Below are 13,900 nucleotides of genomic sequence, written 5' to 3'. Positions count from 1 at the left end.
TAGAATTTCCATTCGCGCTCGTGACAAGAATTGTCAAACAAAGTGAGACCCTTGGTACTTTGCCAACAATAATAGGAAATGAGATATTGCTTTGATATAATATTTTAAATCGAGATATGATTGAGCGCACGATAATCGTCGCAACGAGCGGACATAGCGATAACTATCAATTATTATATATCGTTAGCAATTTCATTAGAATTGCTTTAACTCTGTGAGTTATCCAAAATGGAAGAAATATCTTATCGCTAAGTACGCTCGTCAGGATCGCTAATTCGAGAACTACATCTCTCGTTGGATATAAAATGTCTGAGACATTTTGATCCCAATATATTGCCCAAAAATATTGTGGACGAATCGTAGGCATCGTAGCCTAATAACAATCGTGATCGTATAACCCTTCGAATCCGAACTAAGGCCGCTCCATTGCTCGATCCCTTTATTTTCGTATTTCTTACCTTCGAGCTAAAGTCGCGCCACGACTCGTCAGCCTACCAATTTGTTGCGGCTTTCCTCATTGATAACTCCCGTCGTTGTTTTGACTCTTAGCGCCCTGGGAAGTTGGTGACGCTCTACTGAAGCTACCAAAGGTCTTGGTCGGCGAATCTGACGTGGCGCTGGTGGTAGCGAGAACTTTGTCCCTGGGTGGAGGTGCCGAACTAATGCTGGACGAGCTGACACCGGAATCGCTGGATTTCTCGCTGAGACAACCACGTTGGCTGAGACCAGTGACATTACCGGTGCTCTCAAGGCCGAGATCACTGGTACCACCAACCATATATTTGACCATACCGCCTAGTTTCTGACTGCTTTCGCAACCGTCCTCAATTACTACTGTCTCTCCAAAGTTACCCCTTTTCGCGATGTACCGCACGTTACCACCTCGTAGTAGAGGCGACTTGTCGAACTGGTTGTCTTTCGGACTCGCTACCGAGCTGGAGATTGGAATATTAGGATGAAAGTCGTCCTTTGTATCGGTTAGATTGCCGTCCGTACCGCCAGCACCACTGGTGTTTTTCGTAATTGCCGTTGCGCTGTCTAGATTGTTTTCCCTTGACAGTTTCGATGATGTCGTGGTTGATTCCGGACTGATGGCCCGTCGACTGGTTGTATTTTTGTGTGCGTCGTAACAGCCAGAGTCCCGTGGAAACTGGCGTCGATTAAACGGAGAACAGTGGCCGGACGTCTGGCCGGAGTTTAAGACCAGACGACTGACCTCGTCACCCTCCGAACTCGAAGCCAGGTCACCCTCACTGCCCGCTGTAAGAATAGACAAAAAAAGCGCGCGCATGTATGAGAAATCACAATTTATTCACCGATTTAATACGTTTTATTATTAAATATTAATAATTTCAAAATGCATCTAAAATATGTGCAAATATACATTATCCATGTGTATGCAATGCATTTCTACAACAATTTAATTCTTTTTAAATATTTTCATTTTTATAAAGTAAATAAAAACGGATGGAAAAGTTAAATAAAGTTAAATAAAGCAATATACAAATAAAAATTAAATTAAAGCAAAACAAAATACAAATAAAGTTGAATAATATTTCAAAATTGTTTATTTTCTTATTCCACAGAGAGCGAGGTTTTAATAGTTTAAATTTTTAAAGTGATACTTTTTATCTCCCTTATATTAAATAATAAAAGAACTATCCTCTTATACCAAATTACAATGTGATTTTAAAGATGTATATAACTTGTATTAATTGTAACATGATATATGCAGCAAGACAAATAGCAGCGATGATGAAAAGGGCTTTAGGGAGACGTGAATAATACATATGTAGCTGGTATACGTTCGATATACTCACACTGAAGATCGTGTAGGAGTTGTACGGCGGTGAGTATCTTGGCACGATGCTCGGGTTGATGTATACGCAAATAGTCCAGATCCGCTGCCTCTAACTCCCTGAAGAGCTCCAGATCCTCGTATCCGTTCAGCACAAAAACTGGAATATGTTCCTGTGCGAGCGTAACATTCATCTTTGAGTCGCTACCCTCATCTTAACAGAGCTTTGAATAGTTTACTTGTACAATGAAACGCGCTTGCAGTTTAATACACTTGGAAGAAGCTTACGGAATTCTTATAAAATTATCTTAAGAAGCTTACTGAGAATTCCCTTCTCAACAACACTTCTCACAATTTGATTAGAAAAGATCGAAAAATGTTATATTTTCACGATTTCAATATAGATAACGCATTGAAAGTAATATAATCTCAAATGATGAAAAATAACGTTGAAAAGAAACGGAAAATGTTTTTTTTATATTATTACGTAATGTAATTTTTTTCTATTTATTTAACAAATTTATTCACAAATTTGTAATTTGTGTGGGAGAAAAATTCATTTTTTTTGCAAAACAAATATCTCAATATAATAATAATAATAATAATAATGATGATGATGATAATAGCTATGTGATGAAACTATGTCTAAAAAGCAAGATAAAGATCTCTATGAATTTGATTTAGTACGGAAGCATTATAATTATGACGGAGTCACTTTAAAGAATCTTAATTATTTTGTGATCCTTAAGGTATTCAATAATCAAACATTTCAGACGTAGTACAGTTACTGTAGTACAGTTACGCGAGTTTTAACGACGGTCTCAAGCAATCAGTCGGTAAGAGGATACTTTGGATCTCCATCCGCTGATATAATTCGCACAAAGAGCCATTCGAGCTTCAATTAAGTGTATACCGAGACGTTGAAAAGGCGCACACGAATCTGTGACGCTCATTAAACGATCGATCATAGCGGCTTAATTAAGTAGCACGGCTTCCTGAATCGGAAACGACGTTTCCGGTACAGCGACTCCTCGCCCTATCATTTCGTCCCATCCCTTCCTGTCGCTTCCGTACCTTCGACTCTGGAGACTCTGCGAGACACGCCTCTCGACAGTGAATCACGATCAAGTCTAATCTGTCGTCGAATCGCGAGACTACACATAATATCTGAGGAAGCTACCGAATGTGCTTCTAGTCATAAATTTTATGATGAATTTAGAATTAATTCTTTCTTCTAAAGATAATTGTAATTATCTATGCAAAGGTAATTATATAAACGCTTCTAACGTGCAACACAAAATATTAATATAATTAATATTAATAAATCTAAATTATATAATAATTTAAAATTTATGTAGGTAATTAAGTTTCAAATAAAATTTCTGTTAAGATAAAAATAGAATGAAATTAAAAAAATGTGGTTATCTATTTAGATTCTTGGAATTTGTTAATTCCATAACTACTGATACTTTTACATAAAAAAATTGCCTATTTTAATAATACTTAATTTGATTTTTAAGATTTGTGATTGGAGAGACATACGAGAGAGATGCCGTTTCAGGATATTTTGTATAAAGCGAACGTTGGAAGTAAATCAGAAAGAAAATAAATGACCAAAATGAGGTAAAGGAAATAGCAGGACGTACAGCAGGTGAGGATAAAAATGAGCAAGGCGCAGACAAGAAGCAAGAGCTGGAGAGAGAAAAGAAGACGAATAGAAAGGGAGGAATCGAACAAAAAGGACTCGTCACGGTCTGCGGGACCTGCAAGTTGTATAAGGTATAAGCTGGAAAGCTGATGCGATGGTGCGGGAGGACTCAAGAGAAGAGATGACGGGGAACGGGGAATGGGAGTACGATAGGGACACCGAATAAAGAAATATATAAAAGCAAGTTCTCTACTTTGCATTCGACGCCATGCAAATGCGAATCAGTTTGTTCGAGCCGCGGCGAGATATTGCGCTTTCTCTCTCTCTCTCTCTCTCTCTCTACCTGAAGATTCATTCTCTGCAAGAGCTCTTGAACGGAACCCGGCTTCTGCCTGTATCTCTGACCCCACTTGCCCCGCTCCGGTTCCCCTCGCCTAGGCACCCTGTCGTTCAGTATCTCGACGTTTATGAACTTGAAGTGGCCTATCCTGTTGTGTACAACGCCCTTCCATAGTCCGCTCTTGTTCATCTGTACCACATCGATTACGTCCCCCTTCTGAAACAACGTTGCCATTCGTAAGGGAAACCCTTTCATCACGATACGTTCGATCAAACATTATCAAGTTTCCCTTTTAGATGGTTTGAAAAAAAAACAGAAGCTAATACGTGAACAAAATAACATACGAATTTCAAAATAATTTTCATAATGAAAAAAGAATCTGATAATATAGCGATCAAATAAGTAAAATAATTTCAATCAAATGGTTTGGTTAATATAATAAAAAATACTTTACTTTCCTAAATTCAACATTTGTTGAGAACTCTACTACTACTACAAGATCTTTTTTCAGTTCAATTGAAGTAATTAAAAACGGCGATTAGTAGCAAACATAAGTATTGCCAATTATATAAACCGTGCTTATAGGTAATTATGACTTTTCCGTAACGCTATTAACGTTTATATGGAATTTTGCATAGAATTTCAATTATCATAAAGACGGACCTTGAACTTTATCGCGTCTTTGTCGTAAGGACTTGGCGTGTAATCCACCAGTGCCCTTGCTCGACACAAGACGGGGCCGATGGACGTCGGGCTGACAGCATCTCTGTCCTCGCAGGATATCGAGCTGTGATTGCTTCCTGCGCGTACCAGAGCCTGCGTGCTTGATCCACTACCGCTCGGCAGGCTCTCGACGCTGCTCGCACTGCAAGGGAAGGCCTCCGAGGAAGTGCGATCCTGGCGCAGCCTCGAGATCTTTCTCTGCACGTCGTGCCTTAAATTCCTCGCACGGCCTGCGATACCCGCCCTGGCATCGCCCTCGAGCAGGGCGCTGGCCTCCGACTGGAAATTTTAATTGAGTTTTGGAGAACATCGGGGTCGCACCGTGCCCGGAATACGTGCTCCATCGAATGCATCGGGAAAGGCGCGGCGACGCGCCGGTGGCACGTTAATTAAATCGAGGAGCTATGTCAAATAGGGATCTCCATTGGCCGAGCCGTTTTCAATAATGCATTTATGGCTCTTTGGAATGTGACACGATAGAGAGTTACGCGTAAAGCGACGCCTGACATCAAAAGTATACCATCTTGATTAGATTTTGGATGGTCGATTTGTTTACATTTAAATAATTATAGATTATTGCACATCATTATAAAATAATTGCAATTTACTATTAATTATCTATTAATTATTAGTCTTATTGGAAATGTATATTTATCTCTATTACAATTAATTACTTGCAATTTTTCAAAACATTACACATAACGCCTCGAATTTTCGAAAATAAAAACGACAATTTAAGAATTTTTTTATTGTGTTTAATAGTTTGTGTTATTTGATAGTTTGTGTTAATTTAGCACAAAATTATACTTGCATGCATTTGCAATGAAAATGATCGTGAAATATATTAATAGAAGAAAATTATTCTCGTCTCCAAACCCATACGCTGATATCAGTTTGTCAATGTAGATACACGTGTTAGAGTTATATAATTCGTTTGTTCGGATATTCTTCACAATAAAACACTGCTTGAAAGTATGCTATATTAATAAGCAGGACAGGTAAATGATGCGAGCGTGAAATCCTTGGAGGAAATCAATGCGTTCAAAATAAGAACTAAAGACAGTATGCCAATTTCGTTTGCGTAAATTGCCATGTAATCCAATCTGTTAGAATAACGCAATCATCTATATGTGTGTGTGTTTATTTCTATTCCCACTGACTTTCAATCATAATAAAACGACGTCACAGTAATGCCGTTATCCCGTTATCAACGGGAGGTTGTAATTACACGTTGTTGTCATAAACAACGCGTTTATTACAATAATTATACAAGTGATAGACATATTCATTACGAGACGTTCGACCAAAGCCTGTATACTTATGACAGATAATCACGACATAAATGTGATTTTATGCGAATTAATTGGATAAGATCAATAAAATTCTGTTATGGAATTAAACTATGAATACTCGCGGTTGAATTGAATGTGTTATGAGTTTCACGATGAACATCTATTGAATGTAAACAATTTCATATTAATCAACTTTCTCTAATCTATCTTTTCTTTTTTAATTTTCCATGTGAAAACCATTTCGTTAAATTACTTAGCTATTAAATAACAGTAGAGAAACTTATTGTAATATATAGTCCGCGTTTTACTATAAAAGATATGTATGTCTGTCTCACACAAGACCATACTATTTACTTATTTCTCGAAATTCAAGACAGAAAATATTTCATAATACTTTTAGTTTATTTAGAATGAGTACTCGAGAGTGCAGAAAGATTTTCTGCCTTTCTATGACGGAACAAACAAGAGAGGGAATGCAATATTTTGTGGTTTTACTAATCGCTCGTCAGTGACAGTTGTGTGCACAGGCATGTTTTTCTTAGTTATCGTACTGCTTGGACGCGCTGCCTGTATCTATTCGTATAATAGTGACTGAGAACGCTATGCATCTGAGTATACGCGTAGAAATGGCGAAAAAGGAAAAAAATGCGGAAAAAAATAAAAATAAAATCTGCACGTTTTCTCGGAGGACTACTCTCATACGTACTGTATGCACGGCGGTTGAGTGTTGACTTTCGAGTTCTTCTTGATCTTCGTAATCGCTACTCTGACTCGGTGACAGTCCCTCCTCGCCGCTACTCCGACTCTAAAATGTTGACACCTCGTAGAAACAGTTCTAATAGCGAAATACGGAAGGAGGAAGCGGGCACACTATGATGGATCTAATAGCGCGCGGATGCTGTTAGACAGGGCGACGTTTAAGGGCATATCGCTAAGTAATATCGGACACGCGAGACCGCCGCTGGTGGTCCAGAGTAGGTGTGAGAGGCACAGAGGCATGAAGATACAGTACCCAATATCAAAATATTATACCGTACGTGCAAGCGCAAGAGCTACCTCGAAAGTTTTTTTTTAAATATAATATAGAATTAGTACATAAATCTTGAAATATAACTGCAATCGGTATACAAAAATGTTTTTAATTATAAAAAAATTTTTTAAGAATTATATATATGTATATGTATTTTATCTACCTAAATTCTTTATGGAATGGAATTTTATTCTAAAAAGTAAAAATTAAGTTAGTCTTACAAACAAGTAGTTCAATTTTTAATCATTTAAGAGTGAGATTTCAATCTCCAGAGTGACATTCATTCTAAAAGTTTTAAAGAGATTGTTCACTCGTATTATAAAAATCTATCAAATTCTTTTTAATATCACAACTATACAAATAATTGCATGATAAAATAATTTACGAAATGTGTATGGACTCTGTTAAGATGGAGCTGTTTTTAAAATATTTTGAAATTACACATAGCCTATTGATTGTTTACAATGTTAAAACATTTAATGTTCCTTTCGAGGTAACTTTCGCGATAAACTAAATAATAGCAGCAGATATACATGAGTTAGGGGAGTTAAGTATATAAGTGTTACACACGACGTGTTAACCACGTTATACATTCGATATATTAATAGCGAGGGGGATTGCGTGTTACATGAGAAAATAAAGAGCGTATGCAGGCTACGCCGGTTTAGATGGGTTAGTGATATACTTAATATTGGCGTGTCAGTGTGTGAGTATTATTTATACACATAGAGGCTGTCAGTGCTGTGTAGGCGTCAGAGCAGGAAATAAGGCACCTTATTCTGGGGTGCTCTGATCAGATTATGAGGTTCTCCAGTTTTTGCTTAAACGACAAGCACGATTATTATAATGTTGCACGCCCAACTATCATGATTGAACTACAGTAAAGATATAAATCAAATAGACATATAGACATGTGTATAAAGCGCAAACTATGGGCCATGCTTCGTCAAAAATTTTAAATGTCTCATTTCTATCAATCTTTTATAATTTTTAGTTTTAAGTATCTTAATGATAGTTTATATTGCAAACTTTATTTCTTAAATTCTTTACTTGTTATATTTTCTATATTTTTATAATCACATGTTATAGTATTTTATCTTTGTTATAATAAACATTGATCGGCAAAAAAGAATGAGAAAGAATTATTAAGAAAGCACACAATTCCCGGCAGTTCAAACAAGACGCTGGTAAATGCTGAAGCTCTACCACGGTAGTGGTATCCGATCGTTATCAAGTTTGCGAAGTCGACGAAGAATAACGTTTGCTCGGCGGACGAGGAAACTGGTAGATTCGACGTGATTTCAACGCAATCGCCGCATCGTCGAGCCGTCGCGTCCGATTCCTCGCAAACAATCCGTAAATCTCGTGGATTCTCATTGTCCGTACGTCTGTCCGTCCGACGGATGGATCGAGTGGCTCTCGGAACCTGGATTCACCGAGGCAACACGCCGGAAACTGACCAGAGAACGGCAGCATCTCACTCAAACGTTACAACCGTACGTATAACAATCGACCACGATGCAATTTCTCCGCGAGAAAATCTCGCGATCTGACATGCACGAGATATAAGCCAAAGAAAAATCCATATTTATGAATGCGAGTATCCTCACATCTATTGCATCTAATTAGTTGAGATGCTCTCCCATCTTTTGTTTTCGAAGACATTCGAAATAGCTAAATGTAATAGATCGAGCACATATGTCACGCGCCAGACAAGCGTACACAGGTGGGTTAGAGAGAATAGTATGGAAACTGGATGTGCCAGCGGGAGAGGTGATAGGGAGAGAGCTACGTCATCCATAGATTCGGCAGATACGAACATATCTAGGAACCGGGCGGCGTTGCGCGTTGCTTTGTGGTGACGTTGCATCGGTGACGGTGTTGGTAACGGTCGTGCTAGCGGCGGGGTGACGTTGATTGGGTCGGGGTGAGATCGAGTGGTGATGTTCGTGATGATGGCGATGGTTGTGACGGTGCTCGTGGTGATGCTCCGGCCGATCGAGGTGGCGACCGCCCACCGAAGGCTGATCGCTCCTACTCGTGTCCACCGACACAGTCGACAGTCTCGAGCTCACACTCTGCAGCCCCAAAATTAAATAAATCACGCCGTGACGTACGCTCGCGAGAAGGTAGGCGCCGACCTTTCCCTTCCAACCCCCGTTGTAGGCCCATGGGATCCGAGCTGGTCGGATCTGCGTTTTTCACGAGGGAGATCGAACTTGGGCGAGGGCTAAGGGAACCCGACAGTACCCGCGTCCTCTGCGTGGTGCGCTTATCGCAACGCAGTGACTTAATGTAATTTCGCTACGGAGTGACGACTACGCTCTAACAGGATTTATCCAGACTGAATTCGGTTCTTCAATATTACGCCTCGTTGCAATAATATTACTCGCGACTTAACGAGGTTCGTGACTTTCTTGGGGCACGGTGATTTGGTAATTTTGAGCGACATGAATCCTGAAGAATAGCATGTGCTGTTTGTTCTTTTTGTCTATAGGTTAATTAACCACGCTAGTTAACCAAGGACTAGCTATCTCTAAACGTAAATAAAAACTTATAAAAATCATAGCACAAAAATATTACCGAGCTTTATTTTTAAAGGGTATTGGCTGGTTACTTGTTTATCATATATAAACGTTCCACCGCTTGTACTAAGATATTAAAGTATTTATAAGACGGTATAACTTGATTATACTAGTAGCAAATTTCCGCTTAAACACGGCAATGTTTGTAGTGCAACGTTTACGAAGTGAGACGTGAAGTTGCCCGGATTGTCGCTCGATGACGATGGACTTACCTGCACGTCGCTACTCGCGTAATCTCCGCTCTCACGAGAAGCTCTCGAATGCGTTAAGGGTATGATCGTCGGTGGATTATTGTGACCCTGAGGAACAATGAGACCTCGCATCGTCGATGTTGCACCTTTCCTCGAGCGATCGCGCGGCAAACTGATATCGCCGGCTGTTCGAAGAGATATTACACCCTCGCCTCGATTCTCTGGCCTCATATTTAGCGTGAAACATACCCTGATATTCGAATATATTATTTAACCGTAATGGAAAAATCTGTATTTTTCAAGATTACTGTACTACTATAATACTTATAAACTATAAAGAAACTATTGGAACTATCATCTCTCATTGATTTTGTTAGGCTTTGGATATAATACAGAGCATCAAAAAGTATTAAACTTATATTTCTTTTGTCTACTTATCTCAAGATTTAAGGATCGAAATTATTGAGGGGGTAATTAAAAAAATGTAAATACACTGTTATTAAGAGTATAAAATACCATAAAACTTATGTATAAAGCATTTTTATCTACCTTTTAGTTTCGAAGATATTCACGAAAAATGAAAAAATATGTTATTTTTGAGGTTGTTTCAATTTCTAAACTATGAAAAAAAATATGGATCTAATATTTTTTTTATCTACACATATTCAAAGCTCATCAAACTGTCCATGGTAATAATTTAAGTCTATTCTTATTTTAAATTACGAAAGCATTACCTTCCGTTTTGGATAGTTGCAGTAGGTACTGGACCGCCACTAGCTCCCATAAGAAAGTCTTCGGGATCTGATTCGTAAGGTGGTTCGTCGTACCAATGACCGCCTGGTCCAGGACCTAAACCACCTGCACCTCCGCATCGCGCATCTTCATCGTACATGTACGTATCATCTGCAAATTATTATTTTGTTTTCTGATTTGCAAATGTTGACTTGATAAACAATAATTTTAATTTCTGATTAAAAATTAAAATAACAGTAAACATAATTAATTTTTGTACATAAGGCATCCTATCAAATTTTGCAAAAACTTAAAAGAAAAATAATTTCAATAATTTTAAATTGAACACTGTTTAAAAAATAACATTAAAAAGGAAAATAATATTTTTAATCAAAAATATTAATAGAATATAAAAATAAACAAAAATTGCAAAGTTGATTTAAGAACACTGAATGAATAAATAAATGTTCAAACATATATATATTTATATATTTGAACATTTATATTATATATATATATATATTATCCTAATGATATACTAAAATCTTCAAAAATATGCTAAAAATTATAGGATTTAAAATATTAATGTACTGAGTAAAATTATGTTTAATTAGACTTTAAGAATTTAAATTCATTTCTAGTACAGAAACCTCGGTATGACAAGAGTATGCATGCAAAGAGAGAGTTTGGAAAATGAAGATGGCGGGTATTAACAATAACGAGATTAGTTCTCGTGCGCGAGGGATTTTACGACGTGTTATAGCAGCTTTGTGCATAGAAAATAAAACAATTACTTTACTAATACCATATATCGGCAATAAAGAGCATATTCATGGAATATGTAAAATAACATTAGACGCACGTTGTAATTATATTCTATCCTTAATTATTCACATTATATAAAATATATAAATTCACAGGTTATTAGTTTTATATATATAAAACTAATGTATAAATATTTCTTCTTTGTTTTATTACTTAATTTTAAACATTTTAGAATTTCTTCAATATTTTTAATAAAATATAAATAAATGTCAAATTACGTAAAACAAATTCTACTAAAATTACTTTTAACTGTTTATTTTCTCTTGCCTCAGAATATATTCCCGTAATAATAAAAATAATAAAGTTAAAAATGATAGCTGACATAATATGATTAATATGTAAATAAGTTTTATCGTTTAAAAATAATGATAAATTAAATATTAAGTGTATTCCTCTGTGTATTTAAATAATTGTTAAATGTAATTAAATAATTTTTAATTTACAATTTCCTTAAATAATATAAATCATATGGTCTTCTTACAATTTAAGTTTTTATAGAGAGCGTTTTTTATTATATTTCAACTTACGTTATTTTATATATTCTATACCATCTTTAACATTCAATATTATTTAGACAAACCTTATATCAAAGTTTTTTTTTTCCTCTTTTCCAAGCTCCTCTTTTCTGTGCAAACGCCTTTTTACGGGGGGCATAGAAATCATTCTGGCGCGTCTCCGTTTTATCGTAAAAAGCTGCTGAAGCTACGGGAAGTGAGATTTCGCGAAAGACTACGAGGGGACCATCAGGAAACGAATGCTCAAAATGAGTCTCGCGAGAGTGAGCAACTACACATACGAGGTGTCAGGCATTTGGGAGTCGATTCTCATACCGGCTGTGGCACGTGCGCGTTTTGTTCAACGTGCACGCACACGTTTACATTCCCGCACTCACATACGCGCCAATATGTACACGGATAGGGAGCAAGAGAGGGCGGGTTATAGGTCGTAGAGAGACGAGGCGACAACTAGCGGGAGGTTAGTCCTTGATGTACTTACCCCCAGGGAGCTGACCCCGTCCGTCTCGTCCTAGTTGCATTAAACCCTGCCGGATATCCCTCAGTATCTGAAACAGCACAATGTCGACATCGTGAGTAAACATTTATCCGGCATTACGATTAAAACTGCAATTAGCCGCATTCGCTCTAGTGTTTGCATGCCGCGGAATTGCTTTCGTTGATTTCAACGTAGTCTCGTAAGTATATCGATGACGGACGATTGAAAAATTGATCGCGGAATACGTGTCATTAGATCGCCAATTAAAATTCGTACTAAAACAAATTTGATATTACGAAAACTTTGTTACTCTCATTATTTATTTAGTGAAAAATAAAAGGAAGATATATATGTAATATTTTCAAGTTGTCATCAAAGATGCGCTGCTATACATTTTGGAAAATTATATTGTACGAAGATATATGATTAAATGAAGATGATGTCCGATATAATCGAAGAAGAGAACTCATTATCTGGGATCTCTCATTACGAGTATATAGGAGTACTTGAAGTTGATTTTTGTGTCTTCTTCTTGGACCAAATTTACAGAGTTTAAGTGCAATGATTACGTTTAATCCTTGAAATCCCCGATGTAGCTTTAAAATGTATAAAATGTTATTTAAATACATCAGAATCTTTCATTAAACTTTGCAGCATGTCTAGGTATCGCTTCTACGCAAATTGCTTTTCTACGTAAGTAGCTAATTGAAGTAATGGCACGCCTAAGGACTGAATTTCATGCCAGGAGATGCCCTGCCACCAGTAGCGTAATCACGTGTAATCTAAATGGTATTACCGAGAACTTACATGCGCAGGTTCTTTCACGGCGGATAATCGCCGTTATCCGGCCAGTGTTGGACCACCATCGATGTTTTTCAGATCTTCGCAACCATATAGGCAAAGAGATGGAAGAAAGGATAAAGAGAACTGTGTACATGTATCGCGGTTTTTCTACGGTCGATGACCGCGAGTCCTCGGTAAACGGTGGAACAAAACGAAAAGCGATTATCGATCAGGATGCCGCAGACGTAATGTCCTGATGAGGGACAGCCCGGTCAAAGGTTGTTTCCTGGGCGAGAAAAAAGACCGGAATAGCAGTCAGGGCGGAAGAAGATGAGGAAGAGGAGGAGATTGTTGAGGTGGTCGCCTGCGGCTGGTCGGTCCCTACCGAACCGAAGTAGAGGCTAAAGCGAGGGATAAGAAGCGGGAGCAAAGAGAGAAGAGAACAGGAAGAACGACGGGGGGGGGGGGGGGGAGGGAGAGAGGGTCAGGAAGAAAAAGAAAGAGGAGATTCTCCAGGGGGCAATAAACCCGCGGAGGTGACACTAAAACTTTTACACGGATAGCGACCTTTATTTCCATATTGCTCGTAGCCTCAAAGGAACATGGCTGCTTTATTTCTTCCAACGGTCTTTCTTTGGTATCTCCGCTCTTTTCTCGTTCTCACCCCCCGTCCCCGAATTGTCGCACCCTCAGATTCGCATGGTCCGTGATGCCGCCAGTTTTCGGCAATTTCCAGCGGCCCCCTTTCTCGCGCCCCTCCTCTTTTAAAACTTCGCAGAATTCCACAAAGCTTACGTCCGCGTAATTAAAACTCCCAGCTCGTGCGCCTGGTTACGACGTTCGCGCCGTTGCCGTCTACTTTTACGCTCGCGATCTTTCCCTCTATAATGGGCAGTTTTTGGCAAGCAGCAATGGTAGGGGAAGAGAGAGAGAGAGAGAGAGAGAGAGAGAGAGAGAGAG

The 13,900-nt window shown here is 38.1% G+C and overlaps 1 protein-coding gene across 1 annotated transcript in view; it reads right to left on the bottom strand.

Annotated features, from left to right (window-relative positions):
- Positions 1-424: 424 nt before the first annotated feature.
- The window catches only part of LOC108777795 (SAM and SH3 domain-containing protein 1), a 342,555-nt gene continuing 329,079 nt past the window's right edge, over positions 425-13,900 (bottom strand). The window contains exons 8-15 of the mRNA XM_018544762.1: positions 12,161-12,227; positions 10,342-10,510; positions 9,629-9,857; positions 6,508-6,606; positions 4,450-4,788; positions 3,790-4,002; positions 1,821-1,971; positions 425-1,260 (exon numbers count right to left, since the gene is read on the bottom strand). Of these exons, the coding sequence (XP_018400264.1) occupies positions 515-1,260; positions 1,821-1,971; positions 3,790-4,002; positions 4,450-4,788; positions 6,508-6,606; positions 9,629-9,857; positions 10,342-10,510; positions 12,161-12,227 (2,013 nt within the window). The 3' untranslated portion in view covers positions 425-514. The remainder of the gene's footprint in view (positions 1,261-1,820; positions 1,972-3,789; positions 4,003-4,449; positions 4,789-6,507; positions 6,607-9,628; positions 9,858-10,341; positions 10,511-12,160; positions 12,228-13,900) is intronic.

This window comes from Cyphomyrmex costatus, unplaced genomic scaffold (genome assembly GCF_001594065.2).
Source record: "Cyphomyrmex costatus isolate MS0001 unplaced genomic scaffold, Ccosl1.0 scaffold116, whole genome shotgun sequence".
NCBI lineage: Eukaryota > Metazoa > Arthropoda > Insecta > Hymenoptera > Formicidae > Cyphomyrmex > Cyphomyrmex costatus.
This window is presented reverse-complemented; position numbering and strand designations above follow the sequence as displayed.